At 36.9% G+C, this 23,114-nt stretch overlaps 1 protein-coding gene across 4 annotated transcripts in view; it reads right to left on the bottom strand.

Moving 5' to 3' along the window:
• LAMA2 (laminin subunit alpha 2) overlaps positions 1–23,114 on the bottom strand; it is a 357,383-nt gene that overhangs the window by 96,324 nt on the left and 237,945 nt on the right. For all 4 annotated transcript variants that reach the window (XM_051792082.1, XM_051792081.1, XM_051792084.1 and 1 more), the window contains 10 exons: positions 21,357–21,590; positions 17,659–17,802; positions 15,091–15,270; positions 14,161–14,349; positions 13,824–14,062; positions 9,161–9,278; positions 5,930–6,064; positions 5,162–5,286; positions 1,409–1,495; positions 346–539 (listed from right to left, as the gene is read on the bottom strand). In XM_051792082.1, coding sequence (XP_051648042.1) covers positions 346–539; positions 1,409–1,495; positions 5,162–5,286; positions 5,930–6,064; positions 9,161–9,278; positions 13,824–14,062; positions 14,161–14,349; positions 15,091–15,270; positions 17,659–17,802; positions 21,357–21,590 — 1,645 coding nt within the window. The remainder of the gene's footprint in view (positions 1–345; positions 540–1,408; positions 1,496–5,161; positions 5,287–5,929; positions 6,065–9,160; positions 9,279–13,823; positions 14,063–14,160; positions 14,350–15,090; positions 15,271–17,658; positions 17,803–21,356; positions 21,591–23,114) is intronic.

The following is a 23,114-nucleotide window of genomic DNA, read 5'->3' on the forward strand; positions in this document are numbered from 1 at the left end:
TGACTCATGGCATAGAGTATTGCAATTGCTGGTTAAACATTTAGGACAACACAAAAAAATTCACTAAGAGCAACAGTGGTGACAACCTTTAGCAAAACTTAACAAACTCAAAAAGAAATCCTTCAAAATTTTGTTGTCAATTAACAGTGAGCATATTAAAAAGTATTGGGAGTTTTCCTAACATCTCGAGGCTTGTAAAAAAAAGACCAGATGCCAAAGTAGTAAGAAACCTGGGAATTATTTTCAAAGACACCCACAAAAGTCATTGTTAAACAAGCAGGTTTGGATTTCTGAAACATGACAAACACAATCAGATGTTATCCAAAATTACATTAGTATACGTACAAATGCATCTCATGCCATCACGCACGTGCCGATGTTCACAGCCAGCACACTTCCACCCCGTGAATCCAGGCTTGCAAGTGCAGTGCCCAGTGACAGCGTCACAGGGGACAGGCAGAGAACCATATGGATCACACTCACATTCCTGGCAGGAGCCTCCTGGAATCTGTGGGTTTCCTGTGTAGCCAGAAGAACATCTAGACATTGCAAATACAAAACAAGATTTGGCCAGCTGAGATTCAGTGCGCCACAATGAATACTTGGCAATATTGTAAACGAAATTTATATGGATAGTCATGAACCACTGAAAAAAGATCTTTGGTGCCTCATGACTTAGGGATAAATATTGCAAACTGTCCAACAAACTGATAATAACTTCTAACCAGGACATTGAACAGTCTGGGTGGAGCGGATACGCAAAAGTGATTCCATATCCTTAACAGTTTTCAGTTAAACTTCTATTATACGACAAAAAACCCCCACTTTCTCCATTATCAATATTTGGCCTATAGACCTAGCCACTTGTATTTGGCATTAGAAGTGAAATCTCCTAGTAGACAATTTTGCTAATTTTGATCATCTCAGTGTTACTCTGGATAGGACAACAAACAGCCGCTCTTTAGGTTATTAATTTGAAATTTGGCATTAATATGTTAATATGTAACTTCCTTTCACAGTCAGTGCCCATGAGGATACAACAGTCACTAGAACAAAAGGCATGAGTGACACCAAGATACACTCTTAGCATGGCATCTAATTTTAGATAAATTTTGTATTTTTCGATTTAACTTCAGAGGCCCATAGGAAAAAACCCCTCACAAATCAAAAAGTAAGATTAGGACAGTATTGGTCATGCCAATAGCACTGACTATCAATTTACAGTAAGTGTACATAAAACTTGCCTATTTTGGCTGAGTTTTAAAAACACGTAAAGTGGAAATAACTTATCCCAAGTGTGTATCTAAACATTAGTAAATACATGTTTGTAGTATCAAAAATCATTTGCCTCCTTCCTGCCTATTCTGCATTTCTTTGTCCCTCTTTCCTCTTTTCCCATTCATCCTACCTTTGACAGTATTGGCCTTCATATCCAGGTGGGCATGCAGTACACCGGTAATCACCAGGTCCTTCAGCAACACAAGTAGGGCTAAAACTAAAACAAAAGCAAATAAAGAATTTTTTCCACTCTATTGCATCATTTCACTTCAGTCAGCTGTGCAGAAGGGCCCCTGGTAAGCTCCACTCAATATAAACGGCAGCATTTTCTTATCTGCTTCTAAAAAGTTGTAGGAGATCCCCCTTTTCTATTAAGAATTTTACGAATGCCTTGGACAATTTGGACAAATGCTCTAAGGGCTGTATCAGAGGGGATGGAGTCAGCAACATCCCATGCTGTAGGTTTGTGCAATTGAATGGTGCTGTCGCTCACTGTGATCAAGAAGAGGAAGCACTGGGAAGAATGTGAAATCAAAGATTAAGAAACTGAGTTAACAAACATCCAGCCTTTCCAGTTGGATTTATTTTTAGTTCAAATGAAAGGAGATAAACTAGGAAGTATTTACTCAAAGTTAAGACAAAAAGAGGGAAAAAGGAACAAAAATCATAGCTGTGTGAATCTTCCAAAAAGGCAGCATCAGATAATCTTCTCAAGGAGATACTGAAGAGAAAAAAATATTCTACAGATTAAAAAAGCCTAAAAGCTATCTCCTTCATGATCAGGGAGGGGTCTTATTCTAATCGTAGAAGACACTAGATTATCTTTACTAAGTGACTTTACTAGTCCGGACCTATGGGGATTGTGCAAAGTAGCATTTTGTTGGAATATATGTATTAAATGTATGCAAAGGCAGTTAAAACAATAAAAAGGGCAGGTAGGGGAAGAGAAAGAGAACTAAATATTAAGATGGTGCAAAACTGTAAAACTCTTCCAGCTCTTTGTAGAAGAAGAACCAGAAAAGCACAGAGGTGGCTAGTGGTGAGCCCAGAGCTCCTTCTTGGTACAGTACAGTCAGCATCCTACTCTAACTTGATTATAATGCATTAAATCAATAGTGCTCGAATAAGTACATAAAATATGCCTTTGAAAAGAATGTAAACAAATCGATCTATTACTCACAGTCTCATTATCCAACACATTTTCAACTCTATAAAAATAGATCCATGCCAGGAAAAATTCATTCTTTCTGTTCTTTCTTTTTTTTTTTTTCTCCCTAGTTCATCATGTTTGAAGCTGACTGCTGATTGCACAGGAGTATAAACACAGTATTTAAAACTTTAGTGGAGTTTTATACAATTTCATAAATAAAAATAATTGCACTATACCTTTCTTAAATACTATCATGTCAGTCATGACACAGTAAGCTAACGAGATAGCTCATTAGCTATCTGTATTTCATGTAGATTATGATTAATTGACTACCACAGAATAGCTGCTGGTAGAGTTTTTTCCTTAATAGTATCTTGAAGAAATCAAACTGACCTGCAAAAGATGCAAATCCAAGGTGTGATACTATTAGTTTCCACCTAATACTGTAGTTTTATGGAATGGATCTATCCCACTCTATCCATCTACATGTTAGGCATGTAGTCTAATCCAACTGTTCAGGCATCGTCTATCAGCACTGGAAAGTGGAGATGCACAGACAGGCTTATACCCACATTTGGAACATCTCCTTCCCTGCCCTCTCTCCAAAGGTGTTTTCCTTCAGTTTTCACTTGGGCGAGATGTACAGTCGTCTGTCCCCGCATTTACTATACAGTTACCAAAGTTGTTGATGGCTGCAGCTAACAGAAATCTCTTCCATGACATCTAGAGACTTCTGAGTTAAGCTCTATAAAACACACAGTTCTGTTTCTGGACATGCTTCAGATCTGACTCCTAAGAAATTGGATGACCATCTCATGATTAAGTGTATTTTCTAAATTCAAACTATGTTTATCTCTTATCTCCTATGAAGGTTATGAAACAAGAGTTTACTTCTACATGAGCGTGACACAAAAGATGTGACAACATCCACGGCCATGCAGGCTATACGGCTGCATGAGGTATGGGCACTTTGCTTGCTCTTCCTCAGGCAGCTCAGCAATTTAAGTGTGCCCACAGGACACTTTAAGGGAGCTTATTAAAAAAGGTGGAAAGCAACATTGTACATGGGCAGATAGTGTTGAGACAATGGGGAATGGTTTTAAACTAAAAGGGAGGAGATGTAGATTAGGTGTTAGGAGGACATTCTTTACTCAGAGGGTGGTGAATGAACTGGCTGCCCAGAGAAATGGTGGATGCCCCAATCTCTTGAAGTGTTCAAGGCCAGGATGGATGGGGCTTTAAGCAACTTGGTCTAGTGGAAGGGGGCCCTGCCTATGGCAGGGGGGTTGGAGCTGGATCTTTAAGATCCCTTCCAACCCAAACCATCCTATAATTCTGTGACACATGCACTACCCAGGGTCCACACAGTTTTCACCTGTAGAGCACTTCAGCGACATCCATTTCATGTGTTTTATGTTAGCTTTTAGATAAGATACTGAAATGATCTCTGGAGCACAGTGTGGAGAATATGTCTAAATTCTTGTAGCAGGGTGCCATAACTACTCATGTGAAGAGCCCTCCTCATTTTCTGAACTGACACATGTATTTCTGGGCAACAAAAGATTCCTAAACCCCAGAAAAAAAATAGGATGGGATATTTTCAGCACTTCATACTGCCAGTTAGTAACAGAAAAAGTTTTTTCCAGTGTATTTGCTGATTTACAAAGCTGAAAAGCTTGGTTGATCTTTGCAACTTGAATGTCCTTTCTCATACTATAGGTAGAAAACATCAAGTTGTAACACCAAACACTCATGAGATGGGTACAACTCAGAAAAACTTGCATTTAAGACTGCATTATAACTTTCTGAGAGAAAGGTTATTTCTTTAAATACCTGAGATTTTAAAGTATTCTTAAAAACTCTTTCTGTGGAATGATCATGATGTCTTTAGCTAGTAATGTTTGAGAAAGGATTTCCCTCCTTCAAAATAAACCTGAGACCAATCCAAAATTATAAAAATGAAGAAGCAAGAAGAAAAAAAAACCCCAAAATCTCAGTTATACTACTGAAATACTCACTAAAGCATCCTAAAGGCCAGACAAAGCACAGAAAAACGCTTTTACGGAACACTTCCAGCTTTTCAAAAGAACAATCATGAAACACAAACCTTTTCAGAGCAGTATTATAGTAGGATGCCAAATATCATTAAGAGCTTCTCAACAAAACAACAAACAAATCTCAAGTGCTAAAATATCATCTGTTGGGAACACATGCAGAAGAACCACAGAAAGGCTCATTAGCATAACGCAACCAATAAAATTTATGCTGCAATAACTACATTGTTTTTAAATTATTCTATCTTTCACAAATTGCCTAAAACTCATGTAACATTAAATAAGGAATCAATAAATTCCATAGTGGAGTAAGAAAGGCACTGTAACACATTTATACCAACATAAAACATGAGCATAAGACTTTTTGCAGCTCCCTTGTGGCTATATTGTACTTGAATTCTGCTCTAGCTTCATTTATGAGAATACCTTTATAACACACATTCATTATCTTGAGTATTGCATTTTCTAGCACTTATTAATTTATTCATCACAAATTAGCAAGGGAACAATTTCCCACTTTTAAAAGGAGATCAATTAGCAAAAGTAGATAAGAAATTTTTAGCATAGCTTCCATGATGCAATTTTCCTGTAGCCATCTGAAAAAAAGGACACAGTGAGCCCAGAACAAAGCTTTGGTTTGCTGGAAAGGTAATTCCGCATCTTAAGTTTGGTTACTCACTTGTTACTAGAAATGAGTAGGGGACAAGCACAAGGCTGGCAGTCATCCGGAGAGCCTTGGACAATGCCATAAAATCCTGGTGCACATCTCTCACAGTGATGACCAGCAGTATTGTGCTGACAATTCTGCAGAGGAAGGAGACAGAATGAAAGCTGTATTTGATAATTACAAGAAAGCAGACAAAATTTTGTTCCCAGCCTCAGGGATTCAAACTTACTTCAATACATAATTTGTCTCTTCCTGATATGATTCTCAGTGGGAATGCTTGCTTTAAGCATCTATCAAATGCCTGCTGAGTAATATGTGGGCTTAAAAGAAGAAAGACTAGAGGTCTGCAGCTAGCCAGATGTATCCTACAGAATTTCTTATCCCATTCATCCTTTCTTCATTCCTTTGTTCCAGCCATTGAAGAACGAGAAATAATTAAAATTCAATCTTACTGTATCAGGTCACATGTATTACTGCTTAAAAGTGCAGCATTGTGCTTGTTGTACATCACATGGTACATTGCTTCTTCAGTTTGCAGGTGTATAGTTTTTCTTTTTACACAAATAGTAATTCAGAGGGGAAAAGGCACTGCTTAGTCTGAAATTTAGAAAATCAGAGTGGAAAACTTTAAAAGTTTTCTTTTATAAATCTCCCTGAACCTTGACACTTAAGCTATTTAAAAAAAAACAGATTAAAATATCATCCTCTGTCTTTTTAGACCAGTTATACAACTTATGAATTTTACAATTAACCTGGTGCTTAAGTTCAGAAGCATGATACCTGACAAACTGACGTTTCAGAGTCACACATAGTACTGTGTCCATGACACTGACATACAACACAGGTGCCCAAGGACTGAGCAGATGTCCTTCCCACAGGTGGAGATGGAAGCCTGTAAAATCCTGGAGAGCATGACTGCAATAAAAAAAGATGCAGAAGAAAACAGATCATTACAGAGTGGACTGGGTAGGGGAGCATTGCAAGCTCATCTTTCCAATCACCAGGTTTTACAAGCTGTGAAAAGAACCTGACAGGTTTCCAGCTGTGTTACAAACAATATACAGTACTTTACAGATAACAAGAGCCAACTCTAATTGGACACAGGGCTGAAAAATCCCAGGAGCACTCCACTGGCACCAGGCTTTTACCCTACAGCTTGAGAGATCTTTCATTCAGATGCACAACACCTTTCTGTTCTCACTGTGCACTACCTTCATTTCTTCAGAAAAAGGTTTGTTTTCAAAATAATTTTTTTTGCATGGATTGTGGAGAGTAAGCATGATGATTCTGTTTCCTTCATCCTTGCTAAGTTTTTCAGGTTTGACAAGCTAGTATCTGCCTACAGACTACCTGATGGATAACAAGCAAAAGCCAAATGATAATAAACAAGAATACGGCTGCATTATTTATAGCTATATCATTTAAAGACCATAAAAGTACAGAATTCAAAATGTTAAAGGTTTTCCATGTCTTGAGACTATCAGCCCCAAACCGAGTTTATCAATCACTCTCTCCTCTACCACAGCTTGGCAATAAAATTCTGAGAACAAAATTACTAGCAAATTACTAGCAAAGCTGACACATGCAAAATCAAACACTTGATCTTTATTTCAGGTTTATTACTCAATTCTGTGAAAGTCGCCATATAGCTCTCAGAAAGCATACAGCTATGGCTGCAAAAAACACAAACAGGAACATTTTGACAGCTGAGACCATTAGGAGTAAGAGCCTACAGAGAAGTCACTTGTCCCGTGTATAAATCCCACCACCTATTGGTGCCAGGAGCCTGTGAAGGCTGTCTGATGAAGTAATTTCCTACTGTTGACCACAATTTCTGCTTTTTGGAGAGAATGGGAATAGTACACTTTTCACACAGTAATAAAATGGATGCAAAATAAAACAAAGGAGAATCTGGAGTAAGTAACTTTTCGTGACAAAAAGCAGGATCCTTCAGAGAAGCACTAGCTGACATGCTAGATTTATTCACACACCACCACTCTGACAGTTTTATAATTATTGCCAAACCCTCCAGGTGCCTAAGTTATGGAAAAAGCATAAACACAATTATTTTCTTTAGAATCACAAAGAAAGAAATCTAACTCACTTCTGCTTTTCCCCTTTTATTTTGACTTAGACTACATTAAGTTCTCTGAAGCATAGAAACAGTCTATCTGCTTTTTCATGGTTTGTGAAGAATTCTAATTTAGATAAATAATCCCAAATGAAAGTAATTCTGTTTCTTACTACAATTTCCAGGGTTTTTTTCTCCCTCTCTATCCCCACAAGAGTCCTTGTCCAAACATGGTACAAAACACACCGTTACAAGTTCTGAGTGACTTTAAAACCAAGGTATAAATATATGGTACATCCTCAAACAAAACTAATATCTGTTTGTTTTTTTTTTCTGATGTCATTAACACTCTTCTCACCTATTTTGATCAAAGTATTTCTCGGATGAAATGAGACACAGACAAAACACAGACTACATTTTTAATTACTAGTTTGGAAGTTTTTCAGAAGTAGCCATAAGGAAAACTCTTACCACTGTTTTTTCAGCATACAAACAGATTAAAGAAAAAAATAGGGGAGGGGAGATATAAATGTCACTTCTAATAAAAAATGCTATGCACATAGTCTTCAAAATGCAATTATACAGATAGAGCATATACCCTGTTAGCATTTGCTTAAAAAATGCCAGGGTATCAGATGCTTTTTTTTCCTTCTAAAATGAAATAAACCTTCACAGAACACACCATAACCTTCACTGAGCACACTAAAAATAAACTAAGTTATGAGCATGTGAAGATCACACAATTAAGCATGAAGTATGAAGGTTGCAATTGAGACATTTATTGCAGCCTCTGGTGGGTGTGAATTAAAATAAAGTTCTAATTACATTATCATATATTTTTCTTCAAAAATTCAATTTGCTACAGTAATTAAAAAAAAAATCTGTAGTTATAAATATTGGAGCCAATTAATTTCTCATGCATTTATACAAATTCAGGTGTATGCTCTTATCGAAACAGTGTGTAAAGAAAAATACTTCACTTGCTTCCTTCCACACATTTCCTATGAACTCACAGTTCTTGTTGACTCTTGCTGCATAACACAATTGTGTATAATGTCTGAAGGGAGCAGAGTTCTTACAGATAACAAGGCATCATTCCCTTGATTTATTTACTTCAATTTTTCTCCCACTGCTAGTTTGGGGGAACCTTTAAAAGATCCCCATTTAGTCAGGGTGTCCGAGGCATTTGCAGAATACTTGAGGTGTTGCTCCTGCTACCTCTACCTAGCAATTGCAACCAATACATTTGGAATTGCTAGAGCTGCTTAAAAATGAAAACATGGTGTTTTGCACACAGAAAGACTGGAAGTCTCATCCTCCAGAGACAGACAGTCAAAAATATTAACTTCTATTCTGCAGCCAATGCAGAACATCTTAAACACTTTCTCTGGTATCTATCATAAAATACATTTTGCAAAAATGTAAGTTAGCTGATTTTCCATAAAACTTGGATACTTTTGAAATATGTTGTCATCCGCATGAAAATATTTACATAAGTAAAAAAAAAAATATGGTGCATGTATAAGGCACACCGAGCTCACTGAGTTGAACAGCATTTTCTCCGAGCATTCAGTGAGTTAGAAATTTACTACTGCAATGGTATTATACCCTTATCTGTTCAAAAAGGCTTGATCTGTCAGCCTTGATCTGCCAGTCACACAATTCAGCCTCAGAGATGCTGTCCTACTAAAACTCACTTTCCTTTATACTATTTGAGTCATCACCATGGTTTCAGTAGCATATTTGCCTACAGCAAAAAAAAAAAAAAAAGTGCCTAAATTCCTTGTGAGAGAAATACCTGAGAGAGTAAGTAAGTAAGTCAGTTGAGAGAGTTGTTGCCAGTTAAATGAATTCACACTCTAATTACTTTTCACATGTTACCAATGAATGGACCAGCCAAGGTACAAAGACTTTTACTGGGAGTTAGGTTAGTACTGTACCTCACAAGACAAACCAGAATAACCCAATGGGCAGTCACATTTCTCTATCAGGTAAGCCTGAGGAGTCATCCCAGACACAGTGCCACCTTCAGCAACTTCCAGCGTGATCTCAGAAATCCTGAAAAAGAGGAGTAAATATCTCTAATGAGATTAGTCAAGCACTAACTCAAACACAGCTAGTCCATAGCTAGCATGGGAGAAAATAGTCTTATTTGGCTGTTTGTAGGATTCTTGATCTACAGGAGACAACACTGGTTTTTGCATCTGCTAAGGAAACTACAAAGTTAACACCACCTCTGGTCTCAATTTCCATTTTTAGGCAATAGTATAACTAACTAGCTCTCCAGCTTGATTCTATTGCTTTTTTTTAATCTCTTTTCAGGCAAACTAGTAACAAAAGTTCATATCTGATTCTTCATTTGGAGGGACTCATTAAGAAACTGAAGTTACATACTAAATGCAGTTCCAATTCATGACTCTCAGGGGTACGGCAATAAAATTGTTCACTAAATGAGCTTGTAATGAGGCAACTATTTAAAAAAATAAAATAAAATCTATCCTCAGCAGCTAAAGCAACCTAACAAGCTGTAAAACAGACTTCAAAGATATTGGACATTTGCCTTTTTAGCAGGAATTTTAAGATCTGTAGCCAGATATCCTTTTTTTTTCTTTAGGATTATTTAGACCTATAAAAAACAATTCAAAGCAAACACAAAATCCTACTACAGAAACATCTTCTAGTATCAGAAAGGGATATGTTTTAACTTTCTAAGCATTTGTTTGATTGTATAAATAATAATATCGTCGCCTCCCAACCACTCTTTGTCTTTCCAGCATGAATGCTGTCCTGAAAAATAGGACATCACAGACAAAGGTAACTAATATAACATCTAATGAAATACACTTAATCCTAATGCACCCCAATGCTGTACTTTCAGCTTACTTCTTTATTTTGGGGGTTTGTTAGCTTGTTTAAATGAATGCTATGATCTGGAACACCTATTGCCTCTGAGAAATGAAAAGGGCAGAACAGTGTAAATTTTAAAGCTTCAACTATAATGCCAATATAAGATAAAATGTCAAAGATCATCTGACTAACTAGCTGAATAAATGTCAATAATGCAGCTAGAGTCTATTCATTAAGTGTCTGAGCACAGGGCTAATGGAGAGGAGCTCACAGAACTGCTCATCTCCTTATGCTTACAGTCTGTTCATCTACTCCCAAATCTTGATTACTGAGTGACTCAGTGACAGTCTTCTGCTCATTGGCATATAGGCAGCAATGTCAGGATGAATATAGGAAAAGCAAATGCCCACTACTGAACTAGATGAGAGTTTTGTGATTGAGCTTACATGACTAGACCCATACTTCTTGATACCTTGTGTCAAAATAAAAATCCCAAATCAATCTAGTATCTGTGCTCTCTTGCTATTACCTAAAGAAAGGGGTTCAGTGGAGCAGGGAAACTGAACAAAAAAAAACCCCAAGAAAACAAAGCCAGGTCAAAACAGAAGACTGAAAATAAAGAGGGCAAAACCATTCAGATCTGATATGTCGATGTAAGCTTACATTGAAATCTCTGTACATTTAATGGGGGGGAAAAATGAAATCTGCTCCCCCATCAAGGCTGAGGCAAGGTTGAGAAACTACTGTCAAAAAGCTGTATTTACATAACAATACATTCTAGGACCACAAACCTACCTGTCGTTTGTGTGAAAATGTTACTTAAGGAAGGTCTGGCTTGGCTGATTTTTGGAAACTGTCTGTGTATTAGGTAGCAGTCAAACAACTGTTATCTGACCACTGTCAGAAATATTGAAATAATTCCCAGTCAAATTGAAAGCATACTTCCAATACAAATGAATTTATTATCACAGCCCAGCTGCAACCCAAAATCTAATAAAAGCAATGTTTCCATTTAGAGTGGTGAATGTGAAAATGAGGGCAACAAAATGAACAATACTGGAGAAAAATGTTTGGGTTTGGATTCTGAGCAGAAACCTCTAAATCACTACCAATGCTGCAGCTTTGAAGCTGTAACATAAGCATTGCTGCTAAACTCTATAGCTAATACAGTGCTAACACCAGAACTAAGCTATTTTTTTGTTTCCTGTTGCTGCTGCTACTTTGACTTCTTATTTTAAAATGTTTTTCCTGGTATTTATCACTTACCTGCAGTTTTTAAACTTTCCAATTGAAATAAAAGCACTATTAAAAACCTAAAAAAAATATAAAACCACTTCATATATACATTTTCCTCCTCCCATCCACAGTTCCTTTTGCTTTATACTTTCCTACTATGCAGTCAGGTAGAAAGAGAAGCTTTACTAGTTTACTACAAGTTTCCTTATTGGGAAAGCACAACACACTGTATTTAAACAAACGTTATAAGTCACTTAATTCAAACCTATATTTAAATTTGAGCATAAATATTGTCCTTTAGAGGGTCTCAGCTTATTTTTAATAAAAGCCTTCAATCGTTACGCAAGGTAATATTCCTCTAACCTTTAAAAACATTCTGGGGGATTTATTTTTAGTCTTTTCTAAAACTTTCACTGAAATCATTCAAACTACTAACTTGAAAAAAATAATAATGTGTTCCTGCTATATTCTACTTAAAGTCTCAGATGCCATGTGGTAAATGCTTTGTAACTAGGCCATAAAAATCTATTGTAACATAACCGCCTTCAAGACCAAATATGGTATTATATGCAAAGTTATGCCTTCAGAAGGAGAGTTACCAGAAAGACCAGATGAACTCTTTGCTAAGTCCTGCTGTCATAAAATGTCACATTCTTAAGTGTCATGCTATAAAAATATATTCTAGTTCTTTAACTGACACTTTGCAAACCTGCCCTGAAACTGAAAAGTCTTCCCCTGTTCTGATATATGCCTCCTTACTCTGTAGTCCTGATTACAATTCAGGTCTAATTCAGTCACAATAGTCACACATATCCCAGAACAAACCCAGGAGCTTTGCTTTCATAAATTTCCTTGATGCTCGAGCTGAGATAGTATTCAATTTTTGTTTCCACAGCTGAACTAGGATATGTACAGCGTAAAGGTAAGGGAAGGGAGAGACATAAAACATGAATATACTTCTCAAATTTTCAAGTTGCAGTGGAGTTACCTTCATAACTCTTTTCATGGGAACCCCCCCTGTGCTTGTAATACAATATCCTACATGGACTGTGCCAAAAATAAATGAAACCAATGTAAAATATTTATGGCATGTGTTAATATTTAGCATCTAGTCAGCACAAGCTGCATGAATACTTTTCAGTAAAATATATACTTTAAATAGAGATAATAGCAGAAACAACAACCACGTTTTCTGTCACAAGATACTGCAAAGTTGTATGTGTATCTTCCCCTACTATTCACCCTTAAACTCCAAAGGCAAGGCTCTTACAGACATATTTGTAATCTAAAAATCTGGAACTAATTTTAGTCTATTGCTTTTATGACAGAATCATAAAAAGGACCTCTGGAGACTTTTGGAGTTTATCTCTGATCATTCCCATGTCTTTGCTAATAAATTTTGCTTGCAAAGGATATTGTGAATTCATTATTAAAACCTTTTTGCAATAGTCTACACAATCTGTTCTACAATGTCTTTACCCCGACGAGTTTTTCTTTCATGTCTAATGTGAATCTTTTCTGCTGAAGTTTAAGTTCATTTTCGTTTTTGACTTCCCCACCATGGCAACAAAGAATACGTTCTTCTCTTTCTCTCTGTGACATTTTAAGCATCTTAAGGCAATTTCTAGTTTCTAAACATATCTGGTTCTTTACATCTTTTCTCACAGGTCATGTTTTTTACCCTGTGATGATGTTCACTGATATCCTGTGAAGACTTTAATAACTTTTTTCTTGAATTCCATTAACCGGAACTTGATGCTTAGGCTTTATTAGTGTTGGGGGAAGTAAAAGAGGTTGTTTTTTTTTTTTCATTTTGCAGGCCATATTTGTTTATGCATGGAGATAGAGTATTAGGATTTTTTAACAAAAACATCGTTACTGAATCACATTCACCTGGTGATCTGTTGTAAACAGCAGACTCCTCTTCAAAGAATAGGCAACTAAGCAGCTGTTCCTTGTTTGTTCAATTGACTGCTACTTTCAGTGTAAAATCTTATAGCTGACCTTTAGATTGCAGCAGATTTTTTACTGCTCCAGACATCTTGATGTCTGATGTCCACTCCAAATATATTTTTATTTCCTCATATAAATAACTAACAGACTGAATAGAAGATGTTGAGTATATTTGACCCAAACATATTCTATTTCCCACTCGCAGGAGAAAAATCCTTTGTATACTAACACTTTTATTTAATTACAGCATCATATATTCATAAAATAGACATTTATTCAAAAAATATCCTGAATTTGTTTCAGAATGTGTGTGCTACATGTGTTTTCTGCTGTAGGAACCTGAAAATAGAGATTTCATTTGCCTATTGTGATTTAAATTTTCTGTTGAATTAAACTTCCCTCTCCTGTGTCTTCTGCTATGCTGAACACTAACTCCTTCTGTTCCTTCTTCTCAGCAATGGCTTATAGCTGATGTTATGAATACAAATTCTGTTGGGAATAGCTGGGAGGTCTACAAGGTTATCTGTGACTACTGCGCTATTTCAGACCACTGCATGAAATAGTTACCTGCTCTGCCTCATGATATTGCCATGAGTCGCCTTAATAAGAATGTAATGAACATCATACAACACATTCATGAAGTCTTCCCGGGATACAGCTCTACTTGGTCTTGAGTCATCTCCATAAGGCTTCCAGGTAAAATCTGTCTGAGACATTGTCCTGTTGATACCTGAGTCATCATGATAATATTCCCAGGGCACAGTATTTCTGACTCTTTGGTCATCACCATAATATTCCCATTCATGCTGAAAGACAGAAATGCAAAACCAGGTTATTAACAGTATTCAAAAGAACAGGGTGCTTCAGCTTTGGAGTAAAAAAAGCAGATGGAAATGTGATTTACCTCTGTCATCTCTATCTCATGCCTTGTTAGCTGCCCAATCAGAGGGGCAGCCATGTGCCGGACAATAATTCTTGTATGAGTAGGAGGCCCACCTCTTATGATGACTTGTGGATAGTAAGTAGTAAAACCTGTCTCTTCTCGTGCTTCAAAGTAGATGGCATATTTCAGTTTCCCTCCATAAGCAGTCAGCTAAGAATGCATAAAAAGAAATCTTAATTTTCAGTTATACAGAAATAAATTCTTGGGAAGGAGCTAGATGCACCCATTTGCAGCCTGATGAATGCATACATGGTAAAAAATAGCAATACATACTTGTGGAGATATCTGGGAAAAAGGGCTGTGTTCAAAAACACTCAACAATTTGTTATTGTACTACACTAAAAACAATATGTTATCTATTTCTTTACATGTGCTTTGGTGTTCCCCAAAATTTGTGTTTAAGGAAAGAAATGTCTAAACCTTCCCAAGCCAAACCAAGAAACACAAAAAGTGCAAAATAAATCATCACAGAGGTGCATAACAATATCCAAAAGGAGGGTTATTTCAATCATTTTCTCCTATGTAACTTAAAAAGGTCAGACATTTTTGGTTTAAAATTGAGATAAACAAAAAATTGCAAGAGAAGTATATTCAATTTTATGCAGCTTATTTTTTCAAATAACATTTTTATGAGAAAATCTATCCTGTGGAAAAATATTACATATTAATATCCGTAAATATCTATGTTAAATATTGTTCATGGTACTTTATGAATTTCCATGATAACCGAGCAAATAATTTTTAATAATGGAATAGCATTTATTTTCTTTTGAAGTACCTTTCACTGTGTGATGACATGCTCATTGGAAGGGAAAAAAGACACTGTAAAATAGAAATATAAGACTAAAAAAAAGAAATCGATGTCAGTATTCTGTGGAATTTTAGGTTTACCTTTTGTCCCTCAAACTGCTCTGGAAGTCTCCAGTAAACAGGTTCTGACCGAAGATCCTGCATCGCCTGTTCTATATTTGCTACTATTTCAGGAGGCTGGAATGCAATCCCTGAAAGAGTGCTGCCCTGGAGTTTTTCATCCACCAGTGGCAGAATCATTTGCTCTGGCTTCAAGGTCACCTATGCATAATCAAAAAAATTGAGAAGAAAATTAACTCTATTTTCCTGCATGAATTGTTAGTCTTTAAATTCTACTTCTTTAAAAAATTATTTCTAGGTAATTTCATTTCACATCATGAGCAATTTGTCACAAAGCAGTCTTGCTACTCCTTCAGGTGTAAACAGTGCTAATAATGACTTTCCTCTTGAGCCTTTTGCACCTTGTCCTCATGTTAACAAAAAATGTAGTAGCACTCATTAAAATAGTTCAAGCAACAAGTGATTCCATGAATTTTATCAGACTGATTTTCAAAGCCCTGTTTCAGTCCCCGGCCTCTTCTGTTCAGACTGTGAGAACCTACCTTACAAAGAAGCATAGTTCTCACCACCACTCATCATACATCACTGGGGCTGTGGAACACAGTGCCTGATCCCTTGACAGTTCTATGAAATATTCAAGGCTAAACATTTTCCAGGCAATATGCAAAGAGTGAGGGCTCAATCAGGGTTTCTGTAACTCTAAATTCAGATTTAATGAAAAATACAAGGATGCCACTTAGATGTTTATAATTATCTTAGACTTGTTGACAGAGTCTCAATAGCATTTTATTGAAATCATTATTCTGATCAAAAACTGTAATAAGAGTCTTAGTAATTCTGCGCCAATGGAAGTATCACAGGGAGTGTGTGAACAGATGCAAAAGGCTGGTGTCAAAATTGTTTCTCCCAAAGATTGAGGTAAACAAAGAAAACAAACGCAGAGTCATATCTCTAACAGTCATCCCATCAACAAGCTGGTCATGAGATAGGAGCCAGGCAATGAGGAATCAGCTAAATCCTGTACTGTACTTCCAGTATCCTGGTATTTCCATTTACTGCAGCATCTATGGACTGATCAGACATGGAAGCATTCCTAACATTGCTAGCCTTAAGTGAGATTTACTGAGCTCCTAGAATAACTGTATTTTACTGTTTAATACTTTAGACATCAAGAAAGGGGTCAACACATTTGAATTTCAGATTAGCCATGCCTTATTGTCATATAAGAGAGGATTTGCTTGTTTAAAACAATTGTAATGCCATTTGAAGCACCTGAAAGTATCTGAAATAGCCACTATCAGTTGGCAGAACACAGAACACCAAAAACTAGATGACATATAATCATACTTTCCTTTAGATATGAGCACAAATATGAAAGGAAGTTAATCAAGAGAAACAAAATAATCGGGAGGTTTAAACTGTTCATGGTTTGTGCTCCCACAAAGGTCAAAGCACAATTATCCAGAATTGCTGCTGTCATGGAACTTGATTAAATTTTATAACTTGCCAGTCCTCTACAGCCTTCCATCTCCAGTCTGGCAGAGTATGAGGGGCAAAACAGAAACAATGAGAACTGGATCAGATCATAATAAATCACTTCATCCACTGGGAAGGCAAAGAGGTGCTACTGGATTGAACAGTGAAGGGGAGAATAAGTTGTATTCATATTACATTAAGCAAGAAACATTATCTAGATTTCAGCCTAAAGTTTCCTTATCCAACTGATGCTTGTACTTGACAAGTCTGAGGCTTTGGTTGATTTGCATTTGGCAGACATTTCTTCTATGGCCAACATGCTTTCGAGCAGAGATATGGCTGACCATACATGGGGACAGAACTAATCTTTTTCCATTAGAAATCATTCCTCCAGAATGTAACTGAGGAGCTGGCACAGCAGCGACAAGACAGCAGCAGTCTCAACGTGTGTTTTGTGCTTGTTGTACAGATAAATGGAGACATCCAGTCTGCCTTATTTGTCAGTGCCACATAAGCCTCAAGGCCCTCTTCCACAAACAAGTGGAGAGCTCTTTGTTTGCTTTGATTCCATTCTTGAATTTAAATGCAGCTTCAATAAGCTTTTTTTTTAAAATTAAAAAAAAAAAAAAACCAAAAAAAACCAAAAAGAAAAAACCCAACAAAACAAACCCCAACAACATTAAAACAGCAAAACCAACAATGAAAATAAACAGATTAATTGAACTATTGGAAATTTATGCTGGACAACAAGCATCTGTGACCCTTGACTACACCTGGGTAAACTGTGTATCATGTACCAGGGATTATGTTGCAATGCATTGTACTGCATAATTTCACCAGCGACTAGCTTGCCCTTTCTTGGGGCTTAATAGCTTCACTTTGGCTTGACATCAGCTATCCTATCACTCATTTTATTATCTACTTATTTACTTTTAATGTCTTGACCCTGATTGTCTAATGGAACATACTGCTCTCACCACTTCTCAAAGTATAAAGAGGAAAATGATTGCTTAAATGTTTGGCCATTTTCTAGCTACCTCTCAGTGCCTGACTAAAAGATGCCAGCAGGAAACAACATTATCGCATTACATGGCTCAGCAGTTCCCTACTCACCCACATACGGATCAGCCCCCTTGCTTCACTGCACCGTGTAGTCAGGCCAAAGCAATAGCAACTGCTGCAGCCAAGTGGGTTTCTGGCAGAGAGACCAAATGTACCAGACTTGCACCTGTCACAGTGGATACCTTCCACATTAACCTGGAAGAGAGAGAATGTTTAAAAAAGGGGGAAAAAAAGGAGGAAAAAAAGCAGCAAATTTTATTTTAAGGTAGCAACAGAAAAAGAAAATCAGGCAGTGATGACAATAACAGGGTGCAGAAGGAAATAATAATAAGGGTTAGGAAACATTCAAGGAACTTTCCAGTTTCTTATCACCTGTGTATGTAAACATATGTAATTACTGTAACTAAGGCATTTGCATTTGTGTCCACTGAGTAGCTCTGAGCAATGGATGCTGGCTTCACACTGACATTTGTAACCACAGAAAAATTAAATGGCACTTTGGACATGACATACTCAATAACTGATAGATAAGATAAGAAAAATAAGTTGTTCTGAAATTGCCTGTGTTAATCAAGCCTTCTTAATAGGAATTACCATTGACATGTTCAGATATTTAAGGTACAGCACTAAATGTTCTCGCTGAGAAATGTATTTTAATGGAAATTCTGTAGAGAAAAGCTTTCCCCTCTTCATGATTGTTTTCCACATCATTGAACAGTATTAACAAGGCTGAAATGTTTCACTGTTGTAATGTCAATGCTTTCATTTTCATTTTTCAATTAGTCCAAATAAAAAGTTATTCTAGATAGGGGAGATACGCAATAATTTATGCAGAGCCTTTTAAAACCATTTTCATACCAAGACCAAGGTATTCAAAAAGAAAAAAAAAATCACCAATATGAAAGTACTGGTTGGTTTTTCCCCCACACACACCTTTTTTTTTTTTCTCTTGAGAGTAATGTGAAGAAGACAATCTAAAAAACAAATTAAATTTTCCAAAGCTTATACAGGAAACCAACATTATCCCTCAGGATTTACCATTTTTAACCCTCATTTCCACATGTAACTCTATAAACAAATGTGCCTACACTGTATTTAGCTTAAATTTTGCTGCTTTTTATCAGGGCTGACAATGAGGCTCCTGAGCCTTTGAAAGCTCATTTGTGCAGCCGTAACAGCATATTAAAATGGGAATGATTACCATTTTCTAAAAGTCTAGTTTCTTCAATATATCACTCTTTCAAAAAAGTTATACAAAATGTTAACCAATGCTAGATTTAAATTTAACCTTAGACATAAACTCCGAGGAAAAAACACTGACTTCATTCAGTATTATTTGTCCATTTTCTGTCATAAAAAGTGATTTTTACTTGCTTTGAATTTTGTTTCATGTCAATTTCAGTTCCTTATCATTAATCATCAGCTAAATATATACTGTTCATTTACACTCACAGAAACATAGAAGCAACTATATTAGCCTTAAAAGAATCAACAAAGAAACACTTCAATTTAAAAATACCATCAACCTCCCTTCTTTCTACTTGGTGCTTACAGGAGCTACAAGAGAGATGATGAACCAGAGAAGTTGTGGAGTCTCCTCTGGAGATATTCAAAAGTCATCTGGACACAATCCTGAGTAACACGCTCTAGCAGAACCTACTTGAGCAGGGAGGTTGGACTAGATGACCTTCACTGGTCCCTTCCAATCTGACACATTTTGTGATTCTGTGACATACTGGACCTAATACAGATAAGGGGGACCAAGATGGTTAGAGGGGCTGGAGCTTATCATGTATCCTGAGAGGCTGAAAGAATTGAGATACTTCAGTTTCTCCATTTCAGAGGCTGACACAGGGCAAATAGCGCTGAGTTTTACTAAGACAGTCCATGTGATCAAATCGCTTCAATTTTTTTATGGTCTCACCATCAAATGAATCAGTATTTGTGAAATAGAACACAATAGATATCTTCTGTTCAAATATACCAGAAAAATGGGAGGGTAGTCAAGCAGTTTGCAGAGAGGTTGTGAAAACCCTCTCCATCCTTGGAATTACTGCCTCAGCAACATCTTTCAAAACAGGCACTGGACCAGGTGAACTCAATAGGTGACTTCCAACTTATTTTGTTCTACAGTTCATCCACTGAGTCTTTAAACTCAGAATTAAGTGACTGGTGCCCATTTAACAAAACGATTACCTGGCAATTCAACAATCTAAATTAATTCTTCCATTTTACTAGCTCTTTGTGTCAATACAGACCTAAAGAAGGAAAATGAATCAAAGTCACAGAAGGAATCTCTAGAGGTCACTTTCAAAAGCCTCCTCCTTGAAGTGAGACTATCACCAATACTGGATCAGGTTACCCACACCTCTTTCTAGTCAGGTCTTGAAAATCTCCAAGAATGGGTATTTCACAATGTTTCTGGACAATCTCTTCCGATGCTGCATAACCCTGATTTGTTTTTCTAATGTCCAACTCAAAATTCCCAAGCTGCCATTTGCAGCTGCCATCCCTTGTTACATCTTTTGTCACCATAAAAAAAGGACTTGACTCCGTCAACTACTCTTTGAAGTGGCTATAGGCTGCAATTGCATTTCCTCCTATTAGCCTCTTTTTTCAGGCTAAGAGAGTCCAGCTCTCAGTAGATCCTCACAGATCATCTACTGTAAGACTCTTTATAGCCCTTCTCTGGATCCTCTCCAATTTTTCAACAATACTTTTGAATCAGGTCCTAAAACTGGACACCATTTCCAAGTGCAGTCTTACCAACACTGAGTAAAGAGTAGAGCATGGAGTAGATGAAGACTTTCCTCTGCTGGTCATGCTCTTTGTGATGCTGTACCTTGCAGCTGCATTGTCCGATATGCTCAACGCATCCAGCTCCGTAGGCAGGACTTACAAGGAGAGTATAGGGTTGGTTAATATTGTGCTTTTCAGCAGAATTACCACTCAGGCTTTTTCCTCCAATTCATGATCTTTCCATTTTCCCAGTCATCAAGCTTTTCAAGTATCCTCTAGACTACAATTCTACTGTTCAGCATGTCAACCTTCTACCTCTTTCAAATCAGCATTATTCTCAAATGTGCTAATCATGAATTCTGTCATCTGTGGTGCTGATGAAAGTATTGGTTCGGGGATACTCTGCTTGCTGGCTACCAACTGCACGTCAAACCATCGATTATTGCCCTTTAAGCCATCAATCCAGTCAATTTTCAAACCACCTAAGTGTGCTGTTCTTCCAAGAACAATTCCAAATAAGAATGCTGTGGATGGTGATGCCAAAAGTCTTTGCATTAGTGATCCTGAACTAGATGCAGTCTACTCAGAAGGGGTACTACTGTAATGAATTCTACTAATGAAATTATAAATATTGACTCCCTCTAAGACAATGTACTTTGAACTAGCACTGTGGCATACTGTAATTGCTTTTATTTTGCCCAATATCTGAAAAAGAATTGTATTATGGGGATAAACTGGCAGCAGAAAGAAAGAACAGAAAGAAATTCAAACTAAGAAAAAAGCTCAAGAGGATGCTATCCTGGCAAGTGTCTGTATGTGAAAAAGCAACTGACAAGCACTTAAGTCTTTCCTTGTGTTGGGCTCCTCCCACAGCAGTTAGCAAATGCACTATGAAAACCAAGGAGATTTGTCTGCACGTGTAGCTGGAACAAGTAAGTACAAAGGTTAATAAATTTTGGAATACACTTCTCAGCAGCTATAAAATCAGTTTACAACCTTCATTGCCTTACTTTGCAGCTGCATTGGCCAGTATGATCTATGCACGAGCACTTCCCCTCTGTATCACAGCTCTGTGGATCAGTCCCAGCTGGAAAGCACTGACAAGCAACGCAATGTGGATAATTCCAGTAGCCCAACCTGCACTCAGTGCATTTATCCCCAGAGAATTCAGGGCGGCAGAAGCAACAGCCTGTATTTAAGTCACACTGAGAACTTAGAGCTCCAACAAGGCTGCAGTCACAGGGCTAAAAAAGAGAGAAACAAGGAGACAATTGTAATTGTGCTCTGAAAAAAAACCCACCAAGACAAAACAAAACAAAACAAAAAAACCCCCAAAACCAATCAAAACCAAAACCCAACCAAAAAGTAATTCATCTCTTTCAAGTATCTGTAAATAAAGTACAGCAATGAATTACCATTGTCTAAAAGTAACATATCTAAATTATAAGGATAGTAGTTTATTTTTACTCAACAAGGGTCAAGCATATACACTAAATACATTGACAGTACTGGTGGGTTTTTTCCACCAGGTTTTTTTCAACATATATGACTTATCACTGATAAGTTAGGCAGTGAAAACAAATAAATCTTAAAGTGTCAAGGAGATTAGGATACTTCGGAGACAAAATTAACTTGCAAACTACAAACACTCCCTAAAAAGTATTTTGCATGTAAATCGTTTGCAGGCATGTTCAGACCACTTTCCTAAAACTGGAATTGCTCAGGGGCAATTGGTTTAGTAGTTCCAGAGGAATCGAGTTCAGTATTTATTAGTCATCCATCAGACAGGTGTCTTTGTACAAAAAAGTCTCCTAGATGACAGCAGTTTACACAGTAAGGGCTAGAGATTTAGTCATGCAGTATACTGGGAAGTAAACTTGCTCAGAGAATGAGACTTGCGCAGGCAGGTAAAGATAGAAATAGATGATTTGCCAGGGGGTCTAGATATTGAATAGAGAATTAAGTAGCAGGGAAAACTGCAGACTTCCAAGGAACAGAAGAATCCCTCAGTGCTATTACTGTGACTGCACTGCAAAGTTAGCACAGGACATTGGTTGCAATCCCTGGCGTGACCAGAATCTCATACGGAGGAGTTCAGCTTACAGAAGCAAACTCTGTGGCAGTAGTACAGGTTACCACAGTAACTGACATGGATAGACTTGCTAAAATTACAGAAACAAAGCCAAAAAAGAGAAGGAGAAAAGGTGGATTCGGTTTCTAAGTAAAATTGTTTATTACATGACTACTTAGAGCACTTTTCTTCAGATCTGAAAAGACCATATATAAAGAAGGTTAATATTTACAAGAAACATTCAAATGCAATCTTTAATGAATGCCAGAGGAACTATTTAACCACTGGTTAAATGCTAGGCTGCTAGACTACTACCTAACCTAACAAATAAAAGCTTCTGACAGAAAGACCTTTATACTACAAGATATATGTGAACATATATGTGATATATTTGCTTAGAAAGCAAATTCTTCGCCATACTCTGAAATAGCTTGGTGTGCAATATCAAAACCTAAATTACCATAAGATGCTATGTTTGTTTTTGCAGTTGTACGTAATTCTCTCTATTCCTGAGTTAAAAGAGCCCTGGAAAACTTCTATGAAAATTGCAAGTAGGAGGTTCACATCTTACTTTGCAGAAATTAGCTGCAACATACTGAAAGAGATGTGGGCTGATAGATCATTATTAATTTAGATGGTGCCATGGAACTGTCATACTAATCTGCTCACATAAAAGACAATCAGAGAATATATTCCA

Source organism: Manacus candei, unplaced genomic scaffold (assembly GCF_025592945.1).
Source record: "Manacus candei isolate 608988 ecotype Guabito, Panama unplaced genomic scaffold, ASM2559294v1 h1tg000034l, whole genome shotgun sequence".
Lineage (NCBI taxonomy): Eukaryota > Metazoa > Chordata > Aves > Passeriformes > Pipridae > Manacus > Manacus candei.